This window comes from Corvus moneduloides, chromosome 13, assembly GCF_009650955.1.
Source record: "Corvus moneduloides isolate bCorMon1 chromosome 13, bCorMon1.pri, whole genome shotgun sequence".
NCBI classification, from domain to species: domain Eukaryota; kingdom Metazoa; phylum Chordata; class Aves; order Passeriformes; family Corvidae; genus Corvus; species Corvus moneduloides.
This window is the reverse complement of record NC_045488.1, coordinates 992847-1014408: the sequence shown is the minus strand read 5'-3', so window position 1 is coordinate 1014408 and position 21562 is coordinate 992847. Positions and strand designations below refer to the sequence as shown.

The 21562-nt window shown below is 41.3% G+C and overlaps 1 protein-coding gene across 5 annotated transcripts in view; it reads right to left on the bottom strand.

Moving 5' to 3' along the window:
• Positions 1-20942, bottom strand: part of MYO5C (myosin VC) — a 33444-nt gene extending 12502 nt beyond the window's left edge. For 2 of the 5 annotated variants that reach the window (XM_032122439.1, XM_032122443.1), the window contains exons 1-26: positions 20858-20942; positions 18041-18151; positions 17020-17185; positions 16607-16751; positions 16043-16199; positions 15359-15502; positions 14360-14441; positions 13672-13779; positions 13039-13145; positions 12135-12400; positions 11647-11728; positions 11180-11320; positions 10377-10502; positions 9691-9774; positions 8684-8818; positions 8246-8343; positions 6678-6764; positions 6480-6591; positions 5343-5554; positions 4558-4723; positions 4061-4207; positions 3347-3511; positions 3026-3119; positions 2394-2457; positions 1029-1209; positions 347-440 (exon numbers count right to left, since the gene is read on the bottom strand). In XM_032122439.1, the coding sequence (XP_031978330.1) occupies positions 347-440; positions 1029-1209; positions 2394-2457; positions 3026-3119; positions 3347-3511; positions 4061-4207; positions 4558-4723; positions 5343-5554; positions 6480-6591; positions 6678-6764; positions 8246-8343; positions 8684-8818; positions 9691-9774; positions 10377-10502; positions 11180-11320; positions 11647-11728; positions 12135-12400; positions 13039-13145; positions 13672-13779; positions 14360-14441; positions 15359-15502; positions 16043-16199; positions 16607-16751; positions 17020-17185; positions 18041-18151; positions 20858-20884 (3301 nt within the window). In that variant the 5' untranslated portion in view covers positions 20885-20942. Of the gene's footprint in view, positions 1-346; positions 441-1028; positions 1210-2393; positions 2458-3025; positions 3120-3346; positions 3512-4060; positions 4208-4557; positions 4724-5342; positions 5555-6479; positions 6592-6677; positions 6765-8245; positions 8344-8683; positions 8819-9690; positions 9775-10376; positions 10503-11179; positions 11321-11646; positions 11729-12134; positions 12401-13038; positions 13146-13671; positions 13780-14359; positions 14442-15358; positions 15503-16042; positions 16200-16606; positions 16752-17019; positions 17186-17721; positions 17912-18040; positions 18152-20857 lie in introns of those variants that run through there. The other 3 variants (XM_032122441.1, XM_032122440.1, XM_032122442.1) reach the window with 3 other exon arrangements.
• Between the last annotated feature and the right edge of the window lie 620 nt (positions 20943-21562).

The following is a 21562-nucleotide window of genomic DNA, read 5'->3' as shown; positions in this document are numbered from 1 at the left end:
TGAATGAAAACTAGATTAAGTGTTGTTTATACATTTTTGGGTCACAAGAAGATACTTGTTAAACTCTGAGTGAAGTTTAAATTCTAGGTGAAGTTTAAACCATTTGTATTTATTTCTGAACACAAAGGAGGAATGTCTGAAATCAGAGTTTCCTCAAAGGGGTACCCCAGATCTCAGCACTCAGTGATCACCTTGTAAACTGTAGGTATAGTTACGAATGGAATGAAACCACCACGGGATGGGAAAGAGAACTGGAGTTTTGTCTGACATAGGAGGGATCAGTTTGAACTGGCCTGGCTCACACTGTACTCAGGAAGTTCTCTGCACTGTCTGGTATGCAGCTTACCCCTCAGCTCTCGCTTCTGCGAGTGGGCCTGCTTTTCAACATCCAGTTTTTGTGTCTGAAGAAGTTCGATTTCCTTTTGCAACTCAGGTATTTTCTGAATCAGACAGAAATCATATACTGAGACAAGGATTGAATGACAAGGGCTGAGTATCTGTTAAATCATAATTATAACTAAGAACAAGTTAAGATGGTGAAAAGCTTAAAGTGTGCTGTGTTTAAAGCATCTGGTTCTCAAGCATCAGAGCAGAACAATAATGTGATGTGCTGAAAAAAAATGTTTGTGCCATGGAATTGACTCAGAGAAAAAAATGTGACTTTACACTATTTCAAGGTTCAGTTTATAAACTACTACATTTTTCTTATGTATGAAAAATCCCCATAGAAACTAATACTTTCTCAGCAAAAAGGAAGAAAAAAGGATCTATAGATTTCAATTTATAAATATTCAAGCACAATTACTCTTGAAAACATGCACTTATTTCTGTGAGCAGTACCTTGCATTGTCTGCTACATGAAAACAATGCAATATAATGATGTATCAAATATAGCTTATTAACTACAACTTCTTCTAAAAATGCACTGGAGATAAAAAAATTAGTGAAGGTATTCTATAAACAAAACACGCACATTCTCCACTTGCTTTATCAGCAAAGACTCCAAAATGCAATGAGCCATGCTTCACCTGTGCTTGTTTTGTAAGCTGTCCTACTTCCATTTTCAAGCCATCCTGAATGATAATTTCTTGCTGAATTTGTTGCTGTAGCTGAGTTTTTTCTTCTTTCAGAATCTTAATTTCTCCCTTGAGCAATTCAATCTCCTTTTCATAGTCCTGCTTCTGGTTTTGGAAATTTTTCTCAAGTATCCTGCAGAACACAACAAAAAGGTAATTTCATCCATCTACATTCCTGAGTGAAAAAGTGGGCTTCATTTTAGTTTTAATTTGAAGGACATGCTTCATTGAAGAACACTTAAATGCACTGTAATTACTTGAAAATGCTATCCTACTTCCTCAGAATCCACCTACATAACAGGAGGAGAACATCCCTAGATTTCCTTGCATATAATATAATGATACTGGGATGGAATTCAAGGCAAAACTGAGTTTTTTCCACTGAAGTCTAATTCTCTGACTCTGTGAGTTACCCTGCCTGAGCAGCTTTCCACTACGTTCATGGCCACAAGTAAGCACTGAAGAAGGATGCAGCAGCAGGAAGCCCTGTGTCCTTCTCAGCAAAACCCTGCAGGAAGCTTTCCATTTTCCACCAGCCCCTGCTGGATTGGACTGGCTTCCAGCATAATAGAGGTAATGAGCAAAGCAGAAAAACTAGCAGAAAAAGTCCTCTTAACACAGTCTGAAGTTATTGGCAGCTGAAATCAGACTGAGCTGGAGCACCCCAGAGCTTCCAGCCCTCAGGAACAGTGACTGACTGCTCTCTTCACACTTCAGGGAACAGCATTTCCCTGGTGCTGAAGGTTCTGTCTCGTACAGGAAAGGAGTTATTGGGAAATAAACACTTGATCCAAGGAAAGCATGCTACAAAGCAACAGCCATTTGTTGATGTACAACAGGATTTTTACTGCAAATTAAATACCTAAGGGGGGGAATAAAGTTCTTTCCTTTATATTTTTAACCAAATGTCCTTTACAAACACTGCCTTTGCCTCATGCAGAATCTTTCATATTCACTTCACAGGAGTTCTGACTGGTGTGGCCATCAGCTGCTCTTCCAGTCCTGACCAAATTCGGAGGATATCTCCAAAGAAACCAGTGTGATCAGAGTTGCCTTTCAGCTCTCAGAAAGACACATGAAAAGACAGGAAATTGCAAAAGAACAGTCACTATAATTTCCTGCATAGGACTCACCCACAAACAAGAATGTGCTTTTCCTAAACTCTGCATGAAGTACCTCAGGACCAGCATTAATGCCCAAGAGCATGGACAGATTCATAAGTGATGTCAGCATAATACATTTGCAGAAGGAGAAAGAAAGGTAGGGAAAGAGAAAACACAAATGCTGTTTCAAAGAAATAAAATTCAGATTACATACATTCGCTGGTTTTCTTCTTTTTGTACATCATTGAAGAGTTGCTGTGTGAGGTCATCCATTTTCTCTGTCAAAAAATATTTTAGTATTTCAAAGACCTTCATGCAATTGTGTACATTTGTTAAAAAAGCATGACCACAATGAGAAGTTTTGTTTTAATAAGCAATCCTTAACATATTCTGAGGCTGAAATTACTCCCTCAAGTGCCAACAATTATCACAGTACCCTTTACAAGTAATGCTATAGAAACAAAAAGATTCTGAAGCACCAAATTGTTATTCATCTGAAGTATACTTTATCTCATGTGCTGCCTGTGTCCTTTGAAATTAAGATTCCTAAAAGTAGTTGTACAAAAGGAACCAAGGATGAAGCTACACTTTGAGGGAATACGTGTGTATGAAAAAGGAAACACAACAGGAGGAGAGCTTCTGCTATTGAAAGAACAAATTTAATTTAACTATTAAATAAAAAGCATTTGCATGCTTGCACATTGTAAGCAAGAGGAGGACCAGCTTTCAATTTACTACAATTTCAGCATTTATATTGCTTTTATTAGAACAAAAGTAATTTACTTTTGATGAAAACCTGACTTTACCCCACTATAACTCCTTTGAAACTCCCTTTAATTATTGTACCTTTCATTTCCTCAGTTTTTTCTTGGAGCTTTATTTCTAAAGTCTCCTTCTGTTCTTGTAATTCTTTATTCTGATTCTCAAGTTTTAAGATTTTCTGTACACACAAAAAGTAAGCAAAATACACAAATTACAAAGAAGGAAGAAATAGGTCACAGAAGATCTTACACTTTAACAAGCATATATGGACTCTCTTTCTTCCCCCTTCTGCCTCCCCCCAAAAGAGTACAGTTACTTAGAAACTCTCAAATCATGTGTTTGATGAATCCAGTAACTGAAAACATTACTTAAAAATAAAAGCACGCAGATGGCCATTAAATTTACCTGCTCACTGTCCTCTCGATATTTTTTCCCTTTCTCTTCATATGTTCTCTTTTGAGCAGCGAATTTTTCGAGTTCTGATTCAAGTTTCTGAATTGTATCCACATCATTCATATGAGCTGAAGCCAGACTGGTCAATCGTTCCAGCAAACCATGATTTTCTCTACTCTACAATGAGCAGGACGGGATAAAAGAAAACACAAACACGCACTGAAACTGTTCCACAGAGTTTTAAAGGGAGCACCTGACCCACTTTGCTCACCATCCCATATCAGCCATGATTATTTCAACCCAGGACTGTTTCCATCAATCAGATTAAAACTACCATTTCAAAGACAATTTGGCTGGAATGGCTGGAATAATAAGCTGCAAAATAAACATAAAGTTGAATTGCCAGAAGTTACAAAACATGTTGCACCACAGCAGTATCTCACTCATCCTTCCACAAGTAACCCCACCCAGAGATTGGATGGATGTAAGACACAGTAAAAAAACCCAAAAAAGTTAATTGCAGACTCTTCTCATTTGCATAATTAACCCAAAAATATAAGGAAACCCTAGATGATCCTTTCTACTCTGGGTCTAGAAAGCCTGGTAGCTTATTATAAAGGACCATAACCCTTACATATTCTCCTGTCTTCTCAATTCAACATCTTTCACTAGAACAGATATGATAAAAAAATTAGTACAAATCAGAAGCTGACTGCTTCCCCTCACCTGTTCCTCTATCTTCTTCTGCAGCTGCTGAACTCTGTATGACAGCTGGATATTCAACACAAAGCGCCGAATGTTCTGGAATCTGCGCCTGGCAAGCCATGCACGGGCGTATTTCTGGAGGATCACAGCCTTCTGCTCTTCACGCATCTTTAAAACAAAGCATTAACATCTGTCTGTAATTAGCTCAACCCACATCAGTTGTAACGGTCTGTGAGTGCACACACACTGGTGAGGACAATGCATCTCATGGAAATATCAAAGCACTGAAATCCCCAGACTGCAGACACATTTGAGCCACTGCAAATCACAGCAAATGGTCTGCATCCAGTATAAACCCAACAGAGCTCTTGGTAAAACAAAAAAAATCCATCAGAGCAGAAGATATGAAAACCAGACCTGCAAAAGGTAATCTGTTAGGGATAATTGCCACAGCCCATCTTTTTTACAGAGCACGAGCTGTTTCCAGTTACTGAAATAGAATTTTTGATAGGCTGTACCTTCTGATACTTTTTTCTTGCTAGAAATCCTCTTGTGTAAGCTTGTATTGTCACAGCAGCCACATGAATGAGCTGGCAAAGTCTGCGGACCAGGTAACCCCGACAGTACTTCTGAATAATTATAGCTGCCCAAGTTTCCTTCAGATTTCTTGCAGTTACAGCTTGCCTTAATTCAAAAGACAATAAAATTTACTTAGGTCACACTGGATTTCTCATGCTCATTCCCTTGGTCAGTCAAATTACACACACACACACACACACACAAAAAAAGGAGAAGATATCAAAACCAGAGCTTATTCTTCAACCAAAGTGAAAGAGAGGGAGCTATCCACAGCTTTTGAAATCTGTCCACAAGCAGTTGTTCTGATGGTCTCTTTATGAAAACCTCCAAGCCTACCCAGAGCCATCTTTCTGCTTTGATTGACTGCTGCACTTTCTTTGCCATAGTTTGTCCTTACTAATTCATAGACCCCTGATTTCTTCTCCGGCTCTGAAGCCCAGCAGAAAGCCCAAGACAACAACTGGATCATGTATTATCAGGTAAGGACTGAGCTTACAGGCAGACAGGCCTCTTGGGAATCTGGCAGACAACACTGGAAACCTGCTGGAGTACTTACATCAGCTGAGTAACTCGAACACTTTCAAGCTCATCATTACAATCAAGAGGAAATGGAAATGCAACCTGAACTGCTCTTTCATAAAAGCAACACTTTGGGCATCAGCTGGACCTTCTACATGCCCTCAGCCACACCCCAAGAGCCAATTCACAGATGAGCCACGAGCACCTCACTGTGCGCTGCCCACGGAAGTACTGCTGCACTGTGACCACTGCTTTCCTCATGCTCAGGAACTTCTTCCTCTGCAGCCAGCCCCGGACACACTTCTGGATCAGGACGCACGCGTGTCTCAGCTTGTCTGAGCGCAGTTTCTCTAAGTAAGCAACCTGTCCTGCTCTGAAAAAAATTTTTGTTCTCCCAAACTGATACTGGTTATGATCCTGAAAAAGAAAACAGCAGGTACATTAAGTTTTTAGGGGTTTTTTGTAGACCAGATGTTCTCTTATTTTTATAAATTGTCACTTCAGGCAAGCTCTTCTACAAGACATGATCTTCCTAAATAAGAATATCCTCTCTGCCTTTTTTGTAGATAGGAGTATGTAGTGGGGGAAAACCCACGTAGCAGGAAATACACAAGTGAACTACACCAGAAGCTGTACACTCGTGATCTAAAATTAAAGGGAGGCTCTGGACTTATCATCAAGGCCTTAAAAGCACCCTCTTCACCTCCTCCTACAGGTCTGCTTCCATGGGCTCAGCAGTACCTTTTGATACACATTTCTAGCCTGGAACCAGCGAGCTGTGTGAGCAAAAACTCAGGGCGAAGCTGCTTTCAAGTTCCAGCTCTCCCCCTTGGCCTGTGCCAGAGCTCCTCAGCAAGTGTGCCTGTGTTTGGTCTCACACATCCCTGGATCTGAACTCAGTCCTCACACGCTGGCTTGACTGGGACCAGCCCCACCACCACAGGCTCATCTAACAGACAGAAGCAACGTGCAAAATAGCACATTTTTGAACAGCTCTCCAATATGCTGCATTCCACCACCAAACTCCCTCCTGTGCTTGGAATACTTGACAAATGTGTACCCTTTACTGTTTCCTGGTTTATAAATAGAGAATATCTTCCATTTTTCAAGTGACAATATTGAGCACAGATTGGTTAAATCCTCTGTCTACGGCCACATCACGACTGTGCCACAGCACGAGGTTACTGACCCACAAGCCTGTGTACAGCACAGTAAATCAGGAAAAACAGAAATAATGTGAACACCTTTCCTGTCTGAGGAGAGATACTACTCTTGGCAAAAGAGACCTTTTATTACTAATAGATGCTGTAATGCATCTATTGGTTGGTGCAGACAAACCAACCTGGATCAGCCGCTGCAAAACAATCTTGCAAATCTGTTTCTTGTCATTTATGGAGAGTTCCTGCTGTGTCATAAGAATGCTGTAACGGCTGAAAAACTCTATGTAAGTCCACCTGGAAAATTAGAAGTTAACAAATTAAACTCATTTAACAGACAACTAGGTATTCTTTGGCACAGGGAGGCCCACTGCTATCCCTACCTGGATGGGTAGCTCTGTGCACTAATCCGAATCGTTTCCAAAACACCACATGCTCGCAGCTGCTGAGCCACTCTTTTGGAATCAAACCTAAAAAACCGCAGTGTTATACTTTACATTTCTGCTGGGTTTGGCATGCTGTAATAATTAGAACCATTCTACCAACTGGATTTGTATTTCTGCTCATAGGACACAAAGCTCCCTGCTTCTCATATAATGTCTTACTCCACATCACGTAATTTTTTAAAAAAAATGTATCTGGGTTTTCTGTTTCTTCCTCAAAACCAAAGGAAGACTGTATTTATTCTTCTCATGAAAATTCTTGTTTCTTTTCAGTATTAACTGTGAAGTTCATAGCAGCAAGTGGTAAAGAACAGTTCCCCTCTCAACTCAAAACACACAGAGAAATAAATCCCCTCAGCAATCCATTAGGAAGAAACTCTCTAGGAAGACAATCTCTAGGTATTCTTTAGCCCATTCATTAAGAATAAACCAGGACTTACTCATTAATACCTGGGTTCAAAATTACAAACACAAGGCACAGAAAGGCCCTTTCTAATTCTGGACAGGAGCTGATACACCCACAGAGCACACCACCAGCGTCAATCCGTACCAGCCAAGAGATCCCTGTGGCTGGCAGATGACTACACTCTTCCTTCAGAAGCTTATGGTGCTCTCTTCTAGTCTAATTCCGACATGTTTTTACATTACCCAAGCTATTTCTGCCCTCACTGCAGAATCATGAGAGCTCCCTGCACTGATAGTGATATAGTATCATCAGTAACATGTTCTGCATGGAAAGATTTTGTCTGGCTACAAGAAAATGAACTAACACACTTAAAAGACTTAATTTAGAATCAAATCTGGCCTCTTCCCTCCTGATAAAAGCTTTAATTTCATTTGTCAGTGCACTGCCTTCCAGCTGGAAGTTGTAGCACTGAAACCAGAGTGCTTCCACAGGTCTGGCCACACAAGAGACCAACAGCTGCATCAAAGTTAACTCCTACTCATGGTTAGTGGTTATCAACCTGATCATAGGAATTATGAAAATTATCTGCCACATATGATTGTACGAAAACATTAAAATTACATAAAAATTGGGGGGAAATCTAGGGCTATGTTCTACACTGTTCATACCTTTTCTGACTTACAAAGCTCTTTTAAATATTTCTGCAGACAAAAGGGAAGTTCACAAAGAAAATGGCAGAGGTTTTTATTCTCCAAACATGAACTGGGGTTAGTCCATACTGTATAAGGGCAAACATACCTATACAAAATATTCATCAACTTAAACCAAAGGTGGACAACCTTTGCCCTAAAAACGTTCTGAGAAATACACAAGCACTAGTATCTAACTTGAAAAATACTAGCTTAAAGAATTTTTAAGGCAACAACAATGATACTTAATTATTCTATTTTTGTAGGAAGACAACACATTTTTTAAATTTGAGCTATCTGGAAAGAAAAAGTATGTTCTGTATGGGAAGTTTCTCAACAATAAGAATTTAGCTTGCTGACACACTGCTACAGTGAAACAGAAAACCACAGCTGAGCACCACTGACATACTCACTCAAAAGGCAACTTCTCATCGTTTGGCTTTATGCATCTCACATAATGAGGAGTGGTTGCATTGAGGGTCACCATAAGTAAAGACAAAGAGTTCCGGAACTAGAAAATACCAGACACAAGAGTTTTGCTAATGAAACTTTCCAGTAAAAAGCAAAATCTTAGTAGTTTAATTATTTGTTAGGTTTTGGCTGGATATTGGGAGATATTCTTAGTGCTTCGATCTTAAACACAGGAAACTGAAGAGTCTGGCTGTACCCAACAGCCTCCTATATATAAAATAAACACACCTACATATACCCAGACCTGGAGCACTGCTCTGTGGCTCTTGCTGTCCTGAAAACTGGACAGTCCCCCATGGACAGTGACAGAATCGGGTCTCAGAGTGCCCAGCACCCCCCAGGAAGTACAAACACCACAGAAGAGCAGGTCTGTGCAGTACCTTACTGCCCACAGTTGTCCGGAGCTGTTTGTTGGGTGATTTCAGAACAGGTCTGGCAGATTTGATGTTTATAGAGGAACTGAAAGGTGAAACGGACACTGGACTGTCTTGAAAAAAATTTGCACACAGATGAAACTAAAAGTGTGGTGAAAGAACCAGAGTTAAACACTGTGTAACTGCAGCAACATTTAAATCAAAATTACATTTACTATGACAAAAAATGCAAGCCCTTTAATACTTAGACCAGGTATTGCAGGACTTTGAGACCTGTGGGTATTTAACCCACAAACAAACAACAACTGAAACAAGAGTTGCAATGATTCTGAGTCTGCTGTGAAGCACTTACACATTTCACACACAGAAGTCTACAGCTGGGAAAGCAGCCTGCAAAAGCTATTTCAATATAAGCAAATAAGGACACAAACACAGAGCAGAGCTAAAAATAAGAGCACTTAAGGCAGTATGCAATTTAAATTCAGAATATATTTTCAGGTCAGATGAAGTTAGCTTCTTAAGAGTAATCCTGAAGTCTCAAGGCTGTAGACTTCAAAGGGACAAGCAGATGGGAAGTGGCAGGCACACATAAGACACCTGATGTTTTCCTTGCCCTGGCATTCTCCAAATCTCTTTTGAAGAATAAACAAAGGCAGTTGTTAATGATAAACCACCTATCAAAGCTGCATGTAATGACTACAGAGAAAAAAATGTTTTTCAGTTACAAGGATTACAAAATGCTCTTCAAGGGAAATATTAAAAAAAACCCCAACATAACTAGCAAAGTAAATGCACATATATGAAGGAAGTTGAACACTTTGTTTTTTCATCTTGTATAGTATTTGATGTTAGAAACAGATACTTGTATAATATTAATAAAAATTAAGAATAAATTAATTTATTCAACCTATTAAAAATCTTTATATCAGTACAAATATTTTAAAATCAGATCTGAATTAATTCCAGTAAAATCAGGTATTCAGAAAATTAATCATTACTGTTTGTTCACAAACCTTGCTCTCTTTCAAGATTTCAATCAATACTTCGTGTACTGTATCTCTGTTTTTTTCCAGAAATCCTTCACATTTATATTCTACCTGTGCAAACAGGTGAAATCATTAACTTTTCAGCAGCACATAAACAAACAGTTGAAAAAACAATAATTCTTACTCTCTCAGCTGTGGTAGCCAAGAGCTCTATGAATCTTAAACATGATGGCTGGAAGCCTGCTTTTCCCAATTCCATAATCTCAAGATTACATATGTGCATACTGCAAATTTAGAAGCAGCACAAACTGCCAGAATCCAAATCCTTCTGCCTTCATTAGGAATTTCTTTCCTCCTTTTTTCATTATTCTATGATTTCAAATCAAAACACCAAAAAGGAATACCACATCTGTAATGTAAATAACTGAGACTAAAATGTGTATGAGCTACAACTATAACTGTTCTATCGACACATTCTATTATTTTTCTGCTGTTTTATCTTGATTTCTTTTTATGCTCTCAAATTCATTACCTTAAGCACTTCTTACATTTCAGTGGTGTGTTACAGGCAGTATTACCAATAAATAAATAGCACAGTGCACTGAAGATCGATTTTATAGAAGTTCCAAATAACTGTGGTTAATATTCCCTATTTCCTACATTACTTTTTTTTTTCTGAATGAGCCACTGCTAGAAACATGGGGAAACAATACCTTATCAGCAAAGTGCTGAATGATGAAAGAAGTGTTTGACATCCTTGGCTTTTCAAAGAGCGTGTTTTTATTGACAAAATTATTATATAGCTTTTGAAGCCAGTTTTCATCTTTTCCATGAGGCAACTGTAAAAATGAGAAGGGCAACCTCTTTAACAAACTCAGGTGGGCTGTTAGGAGCAGCAGAGCTGCTGGCTGTCAATGAACACTCTGCATAAAACCTCTTCAGTGAATTACAAGGCCTGATAACAACCAGTTTTCATCTCTTCAGCCTCACTGGTGGCTCCCCATAGCAAATATTTTTAGGAAAGAAGGTTGTATTAATCCACAATTTTTGTATCAAAATTAGTGACTTGTAGAACAACATAATTTAAAAAATATTGGTGGAAGAGATCCCTGGAGACTGAGCAGTCCAAACTCCTGCTTGGAGCAAGACACCCAGCAGCAAACTGCTGCTTGGACTCAGACCCAGAAAGGGCAAAAGGATGAGGACCCCACTGCCCTCCTGCTTAACCTCTTCCAGTCCTGCACTGCCCCCACAGTGATCAACTCCAGTTGCTGGCTTACTTCTAGGTAAGTTCTAAGATTCAGTTTTAGGTTCCTAATTCTCTAAGAGGAAAATAGACTAAGTAATTTACAATCAAAACTGCCAAATAGAGGGCAAGCGTTATTGTTCCTTTTCTGAGGAAGATGCTCTATTTCCCAATGAAAAGGGTAAAATATGGATTACAAGCCCCACTTGTAAAAATCTATATAGTTGGTCTTTTTTTAATGAGCTCTAAATGCAAGAATTTTTAAATTACCAAGCATTCTTCATCCAGAAGTTCCAAAATTCCCATTTTAGCTTCAATAAGGTCAATGACAGGCTGGTTGTCATAAAAGTCTATTAAAGTCCATGGAATATCTTCCTTCATGTACTCTTCTTGTTCAAGTTTAAAGACATGCTGGGTTTGCAAAAATTATGAAAATACAAAGAAGGTTACAATTAAGGAAGACAAATACAGTGTGTGCATGTGCATAGTTGTATGTGAGATAGAAAAAAATATATTTTGAAGTATATTACATGTCTGTCTTGTAAGAAAATAAACTCAAAAGTTTTCATTTATGTACATTTGTGTGTAGCTACGCTCACATATAAAAACAAAATATTTCTATTTATTACTGGGCAGGCATTATCCAGAAATATCCATTACTCAAGCACAAGTAGCATTTACTAATATCCACCCTGAAGCAAAACAAGACAAAGAACTGTAACAAAAAAAGAACATACCAGGTTAAATTGCTGCTGTAGTTTTTCATTAGCATAATTGATACAAAACTGTTCAAAACTGTTCACATCAAATGTTTCAAACCTGAAACACAATTCAAATAAGGAAAAAAAAAATCTTTTGACATCAAAATCTAATGGTAGCATCCCTGAAAGACTTTGGAGCTATCCTAACGTTTTTAAGAAGATTAACTAAAGGTAAGACTAATGAAGATGGTAAGGAATTTCAAAACTTCTCTAGAAGCCGATGTTACCAGGCATAATAAAGTTAAAAAATCCAGAGTTAAATCTAAAAGTATCACATCAGAAGTTAAATTTAAACCTCATTCACAAAAAATTCTAGTATTTATAGTAGCTGAGCATTTCCACTAATCTGGATGCTAAAGAACTTATCTGACCATGACCTTTTAGTAAAAGTAGCCCCTCCAAATTCATTACCAGCACAAAAACGTGCCAAAGAAAAGGCACTCTGTTTCCAGAGACATTCTTACCCATAAATATCCAAAACACCAATGAAAGTGTGTTTTTTGCCAGGGAACTGCAGAGCTTGGTTAATTCTTTCCACAATGAAGTCAAATAAATGAGAGTAGATCTTCTTTGCCAGAGCATCCCTGGCATTGACAGCCTGGGCCCTCGTCATCGGCTTTATCACCGTCTCTGAGGTCGTGACAATCTTTCTGTGGCACAACCACCGAGCCATTTTGTCACAGTTTAAATCCAGAAGCTCACAGAAGATCCTGAGATGTTTATCTTCCATCTTTAAAGAAGATCAAGAAATATCATTAGGCTACATTTAATACCTTAAATGCTGTCTCGACAGGGAAGTCCCTGCGCCCCTGACATCAAACTGTGATTTTTATTTTCAGATAGGCGAGGGGCTGTGTTTACTCCTTCATCTGGCAAAAGAGCAAGATGAGCTAAAGCAAATAATGCTGGATAGAGCTCCTGATACAGGAGAGAAAAATGTGGACTGGATGAGATGCTTTGGATTAAGACACTGTAAGAAAGTTACTTCAGTCTATTTTTAGGTGTTCTTGGTTTTTAGACTTGCACAGCTTGCTGGGACACATTCTGAGCAGCTTTGACTATGCTCTGTTTCCTGCACCCTGCAGAAAGCTCCAAAATGGATTTTCCAACAGCTGTGGATCAGTTGGATCTGTGTAGTCTCAGCCACATTTTGCCTTTTGTTAAGACTTTCTGAACTTGGGCGCAGAACAGCGCCTGTGTGAACACTCACTGCGATTCCACACAGATGGGGATGGAGAAATCAGTCAAGTTTGGTACACCAGATTTAATGCTGCTCTGGGCCCCAGATATGAGAGAAACTACTGCTAAAGCACTTCTGGCATAAAATAGAATAGAAAATGATGGTATCTGAATGAGCTACTTCCTTACACTGATGGATGATCTCTCATCTCCAACAGCTGCTATTTCCACATTGCCCAAGTGCAGGATTGCTGCCAGCATTTTAAAAACATCCATCTGAAAATCCCCCTTCAGACCTAAAAAAACATTCCTTGATTATTTGAAATACTCAGAAACAGTACAGTTAATTAAAGCAGAACAATGCTGGGTTACTTGCTTTGCTGTGCAGCCAAGAATTGTACAGCATCTCTGCAGAGTACTATGCACAAATCCCTGGTTCTGCCAATTTTCTGCCTGTCTGATCCAATGACAGATTGGGTATAAGTTCCTGCACCTCCCCAAGTGCCAGCTCAAGTCTGATTTAGCTCTTACACAAGCCATACAGGGGCAAAGAAGCTTCCAATTCCACCTCTGTTGCAGCATGTTAGTTTAAGGGCCAAGAAGACTCCAGCCCTCAGTCCTTCTGAACAGTAACAATTAACACCAACTGCTAATTGCTCCTGCCCAGCACTTCGAAAACAGACCAACACCACAATGGACAAGCCATGAAATAAAATATTTTGGTAGTTACTACTAATGTTTTGCATATTTCAGAAACAATCTACCTTTGCCCATTTCAGGGGAAAAAAAAAATCTCCTGAAAGTGTATCCCCAAGAATTTACCCAGTAAGGCAAACGTCTTCTGAGTCTCCACCATATTTGCTCTGTCATCAACTCCTTCTATTACAGTGCTGCCACCCATTCGTGTGTAGTTAAATTCTTCTGCATTTCCTGTAGATAAGAAGCAAATCTTGTAACCCTGCAAAAATTAGGGACTGGGGAGAGCCGCTTGTTAAAACTTTACAACACAAAAAAATTAAAGATGCTATCAGAGGACAGCATTTCAGCAATGAGCTGGAGGTCCTCTTTTTCCTGAGGGAAATCCATGTACCCAATTCAGTTAAACTGACACAAATTAGTACCCATAATTCCTAAAAATCTTAATATTCCATCTAATGAACAAACAGGAAGGGAGGGTGAGTGAACATACACCTGAATTCTGCTTCTCCCAGCTTCTCTGTAGATAAATTAATCAAATCCCTAAGCTGACGTGGCATCTGTCACTAAAGAAAGTACGAAAATTAGATTTTCAAAGACACTCAGGTACTTGACTGTGCACTATTTGAGTTACCAGGGATTTGCTACCAAGTTCAAAACCAGCAGGATTAACAGCTGAGCAACTTAAAAAGCAGGTCCTGCTTTAAGGCTGTGAGATTTATGCTGTAATGCACTAAACATCCTGCACTCGAAAACCCAGCCTTAAAATCCTGCACCACAAAAGTGAAGAGCAGGTTATTTTCTGGAGACCTACCCAATTTAAGATGCTCATATTCAGGTTGCATAGCAGATGCACACAACTGATAAAATATGTGGTAGTTCCTTTCATTCTCTGACTGTAAAATAAAGCAAAGAGCAACATTACAGAAGAAGATAATTAACAATGAAATGAAGAAACTAACAGAAAAACCCGTGATATTCAACACTATTATAAATTGATAATGATAACTGAAGGCTAAATTCTGCTGCAAGACAGTTTAGCAAAGAAATTGTTTATTATTAAAATGGCACATCTTAGACATCAGCAAGAGCTTTGAAAGTGATACATTCAATTCAAGTATACTTTATTTCCATTGCCAATATGCTGAGTTCTTTCCCCAAGGATGTTAACAATTTCTTCAGCTTGAACAACCATCTACTAATAAGAACTGTCAAACCCTGTAACCAAAAGATGTGTAGGAGTGTCAGCTGGAACACTGCCCTGTTGGGAAGTCAAAAAACTCTCCATTTCCAAACCATCCTTCAGGGCAGAAGTATTTTTCAGCAGACTTAAAAAGTTACAATACTACTAAAAAAGAAACCTTTGTAAAAACAGTTTTATAAAATTAAATGCCTGCTTTAGTATATTATCACAATTATGCCATGACACTGTAGTGAGTCACATGAAATAAGCCCTGGCCTTATAAGTTTTCAGCCAGTTTTTTACTGAGAATCTCTCTGCCCTGTATATGCTGTTCCTTTCCAGACACAATTGGCCTCTGCTACTGTTGTGACCACAAGTTACAGATTTCTCAAATACTTCTTCCACTTATCTCAGGGAACTGTCCCTGAGGAGCATCCTTCACTTAACATAAGGAGGAACGTGGAATAAAATCACTTCTTATAATAAATAATATTAGCTCCTGTTAAAAGATAAATCAAATGCTGATTGGATGCACTACTTAGAACTTCACATAATATTTTCTATATAGACCTAGTACAGTGCATCAGTAGCTATACTGACACTGGCTATTTTAGACTTTATTTTACCCACCTGAAAGACAACTCTGGATTTCTCAAGCAGGTATGTTCTCATGTTAGCTCCAATGATTTGGTAACTCTGGTCAAAACTGATTTCAGTGTATTTTCCAAATCGACTGCTGTTATCATTCCGAGTGGTTTTTGCATTGCCCACAGCCTACAAAAATTATCAACTTTTACAATCTGAGGTACTCACGTCTCTCAAAAGAATAACTTTGCCAAAATTGGAATCAACTACAGGTTTCTAAAATCAAAGGTGCTCAGAGATCAATCTCAGCATTGAGCTGTGTTACTTAAATTTAGAGGCCCAAAACTGAAGACAAGCCTCAAGTCAGACAGTATAACGCTACACAAACTGAAAGCTAGACGAAGTAGGCTTTTTCACCATAAGGGTCCCATAAATAAAACCAAATAATTTGTTCAATGTTGTTATATCATCATCTAATTAGGTGGTCAAACAACGCTCTGGAGGCAAACCAGCACCTCCAAAGGGCCACTGGTAAATGAGACTGTACCAGGGTGCTCCTGAGGCTGACCACCTCTTTCCATCAGTAACATTCAGAGGCTGAACTTCTAATCCAGACATCTAACTCAGACAGATAAAGCATCCCCAAAGATTTCAAACAAAACTTCCCAGAAGCTCTCAGAATTCTTCCCTTGATGAGTACAGACTTGACAGATGCTCCCCAAAACTTACCTCTGTTATTGGATTGGATGCCAATACTTTATCCTCCACATGTGCATTGCTGCTTGACTTACTCACAGTGGCAAAGTATCTCATAGTATACCTTGCAGACACAGTCTTTCCAGCTCCTGATTCTCCACTGACTATAATAGACTGATTTTTGTTATTCCTAAAAGCAAACAATCAGACAGTTTATATCAGATATGTCTCAAGTGCATGAATAAATGTAGGAATTACACGTATGAAACAATGTTTGAGACCACAGCTGTGCCCAACTTCACGTATCAGTTCCATCTTTCACCTATTCTTCTCTTACTCCTCTTCACTTGTAACCTCTAGGTTTTTGTCATTGCTATTCACTAAGCCAGTGTGTTACCCCTCACCAAGAATGAAAAGAGTTTTGAGTTCTAGAAATTCCTCAGCTGGTTAAAGAATTCCTTCTCCTCTAATTAAGCTACGTGTTCAAAGGTATTCTTAATAGCCAATGGCAGATACACAGTAAAACTAAATGACAATTAACACTGACTGCCACTAGAATTCAAGTGTTATTTATGGACATTAAATAACATACTGAACCTTGCCATTTGCTTGTATGCTTCTTCTGCCACAGCAAATATGTGTGGATCCATGTCCCCCATGTTTTGCCCACTATATGCATGGATAATTGCATCTCCATAAATTGGCAGCTCCTTGTAGGGGTTTATTGCAACCAAAATTATTCCTACAACCAAACGTACAAAACAAAAATACACCACAGTTAGTTACATGAAATGCCTGGTTTGGGCAAGTTAAAATAATACAAACTAGAAATATTTTCTAAGTAGAAGATGCTGATGAACAAACAAGTCTATACTCATATATAAGACCAGTTAACATAAGTTAAAATACACTTCAGGAAAACATTACACACATCAATATTGCAAACTGAACAAAGATTAATACTTTTTAAAAAAAGATTTTCTAAAAACTCTTCATTTTACTTAGCTTACCACTGTATGTGTAGATAAGCTTAGACTCCACAAAACGAATTTTAAGATTGTGTAGAACAGCTGGTTCATGGAGATAACTGAGGGCAGTGAGATCATTTTCACCAACAAGGATGTCAGGATTTCGTAGTGGTGGCAAAGGAGCTGGATCAACAGGGTAATTAAGTTCCTGTCCACAAAAATTACTTGAAATGTCGTAAAATGCATTATGTTGCATAAAAAGAAACTCATCTTCTACCTTTACATGAAGTTACAGAGTTGATGGAGCCCTGCCTGATCTTCTATTTCATTGATTCCACACATCCCACTGAACTTGGGGGAATTGGACCTGTTGGTTCCTTATGAAAAAGCAAGCCTCATTCCCTTTATTTACAATATTTTGTATTGAAATCTGTAAAAATGGGACTCACTTTTAGCTCTCTAAACACACACATATTTCAAGTACAGATGAGAATAACAGATCAGCTGCAACTGAATGAAAGTAAAGCCCTGGTCAGAACTCAAGTCAGCTCTGTAACTATCCCCACTTGCAACCCCTCAGTTTTCTTTACAGAAAGTCTAAAACTCAATTCTCTTTCTTTCAACAAATCCATTTAATCATACCTTTAATACTTGTCTTTATGGAGCAGGAATGCAGAAATACAGAAACACTTTCAAAGTATTAAATCTGTAAACAACTTGGATACTAAAATTAACAGATCTTACATAAAGCAACAAAAAAAGCAGCAGTTGGCTCTGTGAGAGAGAACTATGCCTGTCCTGCACTTCTGATTTGCTTCAACTTGAGATGAGTTTCAGGGCTTGTTTCCAAAGCAATCTTGAGGTACGTTTTCCATACTAACGTTATACAGACAGTGGAATTGCACTCCTCGTATTTTGGGGCAGCAGATGTGTACTGTACCAATTCCAATATGATAAAAAAAGGAAATATGTACGTGTTATTTAGATCCCACAAATGTGAGTCCTATGCTTCTACATAAACATATCTCAGCAAACCCCACAATAATTCAGCTTTTCTCCTTACAGTTCCATCTTCTAACTGCACATGGAGAAAACGGTCTCCAGCTTTGTAGCTTTTTGTGATTTCTGCAGACTGCCAAACTTCTTTGTTATCAGGGATCCAAACCCTATTGTACTGCAACAGAAAAACAAGGTAACAGTTAGTTTAGCTACTATCATAATACCAGACTAGCACGAAAAAATACCTTTCAAACATCAAGTGCAACCCAGAAGCTGAACTGGATGCCGGGACTTTTAGGGATTATTATTATTATTATTAGCTCTGTACAGCAGGATGTATTTTTTGTGGTTTTGTTATTTTTCATGAAAGAATAAAAAAAGAAAGCAGACTCATTAATTTCAGACATGCATATTTTGCTCCTGTTCAGTGCAGAGTGTGCAGAAGAACACAGCATGCAGGGAGGTGAGCAAGGGCCAGACTGCTGCCAGGCTCTTCAAACCCTCTAACACTGAACAAATAATAAAATACACTTAAGGGAGAGAACTGGTTTCTAGGAGAGTCCAAATAAGCAAGTACCAGAGAAAGCATCTCATTTACCAGAATTCAGACAATCACTTCCCTGAATTCAAGTTTAGGACACTGAACTTAGAACACATTTTGCCACAGGCACATTGCCATTCCCAAAAAAGGGTCTGTGCAGTCTTTCTTTTAATGGGACTGGAGAGCAACCTCCAAACATCTTTCCCTGCTCTAGGACAAACTTCAAAGACTCCTAGCAGGTTTCTTTATGAGCAATCAACTGGCTTACTTTAGCTCCTTCCCAGCAAGGTACCTCTAACCTTCTGAAGCACAGATATTTGAAGAAAATATTCAAATGGTTTGAACCATTTAGTTCTCCTATGCTGAAGTTAAAACTCTGAAGCAAAAGCAACTTCTTTAAATGCTCTGCCTGAAAAGCTATCAGAAACAACGTTCCTTAAAAGGACATAACACAGCTGGAAACCTCAGTCAGTAGGGAATTTCTCTACTGAGGTAGTGCATCCTTCTCATCCTGACAGGGTTTGACAAAGTGACATCATGTGTCCCTACTCACACAAGAGACCATGATGTAAACTCTTTCAGCACCTTTCTGCTTTTGATAGCCAGAACCCTTCCTTTAATTCCCTCACCTCAGCCATATTCATGGTCAGTTGAAACAAGCTGTTTAAATAAACCTGTGAGAACTGCTGCAGCTGCTTACTTGAAAAATTAACATTAGTCACGATTTCATGGAGTGTTAGCAGACCCACAGCCACCTTGGGGATGGGTATTCCTTCTCGTTCTGGTGCTGCAACTGTTGGTTTTGGCGCAAATGACGCTTTTTCTCTCTAATTTGGGAGAAGCCTTGGAAGCTCCAGTAGATCCTCGGAATATGACTGTCTCTGCCCCAAGAACCCCAGTGAACCATGGTGGGTGCCTTCAGAGCAAACCCCACTGCACAGCTGTAGCTTCTGTAATTCTAACCCCCAAGGATCAACACCAAACAATTCAGGGGAAGAGGGCCTTGCACAAGAAAGCCCTGTGAGTTAGCTGGTGTTGCTCAGTGACTTCTCCAGCTGAGTTTTCAGTATCTCTAAGGACAGACACGGCCCTTTCTAGTGAGCCACCCGCCAACCTGGTGCTCATCAGGGCATGAACACCCGTGGAAACCTGAGCCGCTTCCACGACACCTCCCTGCTGATGCTTTCAGCATGATGGCATTTTTTCACACAGTATCCAAAATCACTAAGATATTTTCTAAACTACCCCAAACCACTATAATGGCAATGTTTTCATCTCTCTGACCAGTTGGACAAAAGCCCAGCTCCACAAGGATCTATTTAATGGCCACATGAAAGACGTGGCTGAATTAGCTTTATATTTGAGTTTTCTGTGTGTATCTATCTACCTACCTGTAAATTGTTATTTGTATCATTCCTACACTATGCTGACCTCCTGGCTTACAAAAAATGCTTGTTAAATTGAATTCTTTGTTTGCTGTTATCCTATGCGAGTTAAAATATCACCACCAAACAGCCTCAGGGGCACACAGTGCGTTCCCATGTAAGAAAATGAACTGCATTAAGTCAAGGACGAGAAAGGGAGGAAGAAGAATGCGATAAAAGCACTGATTCTTCAGGAAAGGCCCCTGGAGTCGCAGGAGCCTCCACTGGCAAATGCACCCAGCCTAGAGAGTTGGCTGTCTCCAAACCCTGCCTCGCAGGTAAACAGACGGAGTTTGCTCATTTCCGTGTCAGGTTACACCCGCACTCCTTCCCCCCTTCACCTGCCTGACACAATTCCCGGGAAAACCACGTTCGTTCTTCCAGCGGCTCCGAGAGCGGCACCAGCACCAGGACCCAGCCGCGCTGCAGCCCCAGGCTCAGGGGGAGCAGCTGCTCTCGCAATAGACGAGGCACAGGTTTGTAAATCGCCAACATGTCCATGTTGGTTCTGTTACTTAAAGCTAAGCAAACAAACGATACGTCACAACACTCCGGTGACTACCGGAGAAGTGGGGAAAGTTGTGCAAAAGTTTCGGCAGGTGCATTAAGGAGAAAGAATCTTTGTTTTAGGGCCAAGCTCTGCCACACAGGTTCCGTGTTTGCCCAAGAGAAAGCGCGGCGATCCGAGCCCGAGTGCCCAGGGAAGGGCACTGGAGCCCTCCCGTTGCCTAATCGCTGGCCAGGACAGCGAGACCCGCTCCTGGAGGCCGAGAGTCCCGCTAAAGGAGCGCTTCTCTCAAGGCGAAGCGGCTCCCCTCGGTGCCCTGCGGTGCGGGCCGGGTGCCGCGGCAGCCGCGCTGAGACCCGGCCCGGCCCCTTCCCCTGGGCAGCCCCGCAGCCCCACAGCCCCGCTCACCTGCGCGTAGAGCTCGGCCAGCGCCATCGGGGCACCGCCGCCGCACGGACGGGGCTCCGCAGCGGCCGCGGTGCGGCCCGGCCCCCGCCCCGGGGCGTGGGGAGCGGCCCTGCCCCGCTCCTCGCTCCCGGCCCCGGCTCCCCGCCCTCGGCCCCGGCTCCTCGCTCCCGGCCCCGGCTCCCCGCCCTCGGCCCCGGCTCCCCGCCCCCGGCCCCCGGCCCCGGCTCCCCGCTCCTCGCTCCCGGCTCCCCGCCCCCGGCCCCGCTCCTCGCTCCCGGCCCCGGCTCCCCGCCCCCGGGCCCCGGCCCCGGCTCCCCGCTCCTCGCTCCCGGCTCCCCGCCCTCGGCCCCGGCTCCCCGCCCCCGGCCCCGCTCCTCGGCCCCGGCTCCCCGCCCCCGGCCCCGCTCCTCGCTCCCGGCTCCCCGCCCCCCGCCCCTCCCTCCCGGCTCCCCGCCCCCGGCCCCCGGCCCCGGCTCCCCGCTCCTCGCTCCCGGCTCCCCGCTCCCAGCCCCGGCTCCCCGCCCCCGGCCCCGCTCCTCGCTCCCGGCTCCCCGCCCCCGGCCCCGCTCCTCGCTCCCGGCTCCCCGCTCCCGGCTCCCCGCTCCTCGCTCCCGGCTCCCCGCTCCCGGCTCCCCGCTCCCCGCCCCCGGCTCCCCGCTCCTCGCTCCCGGCTCCCCGCCCCCGGCCCCGCTCCTCGCTCCCGGC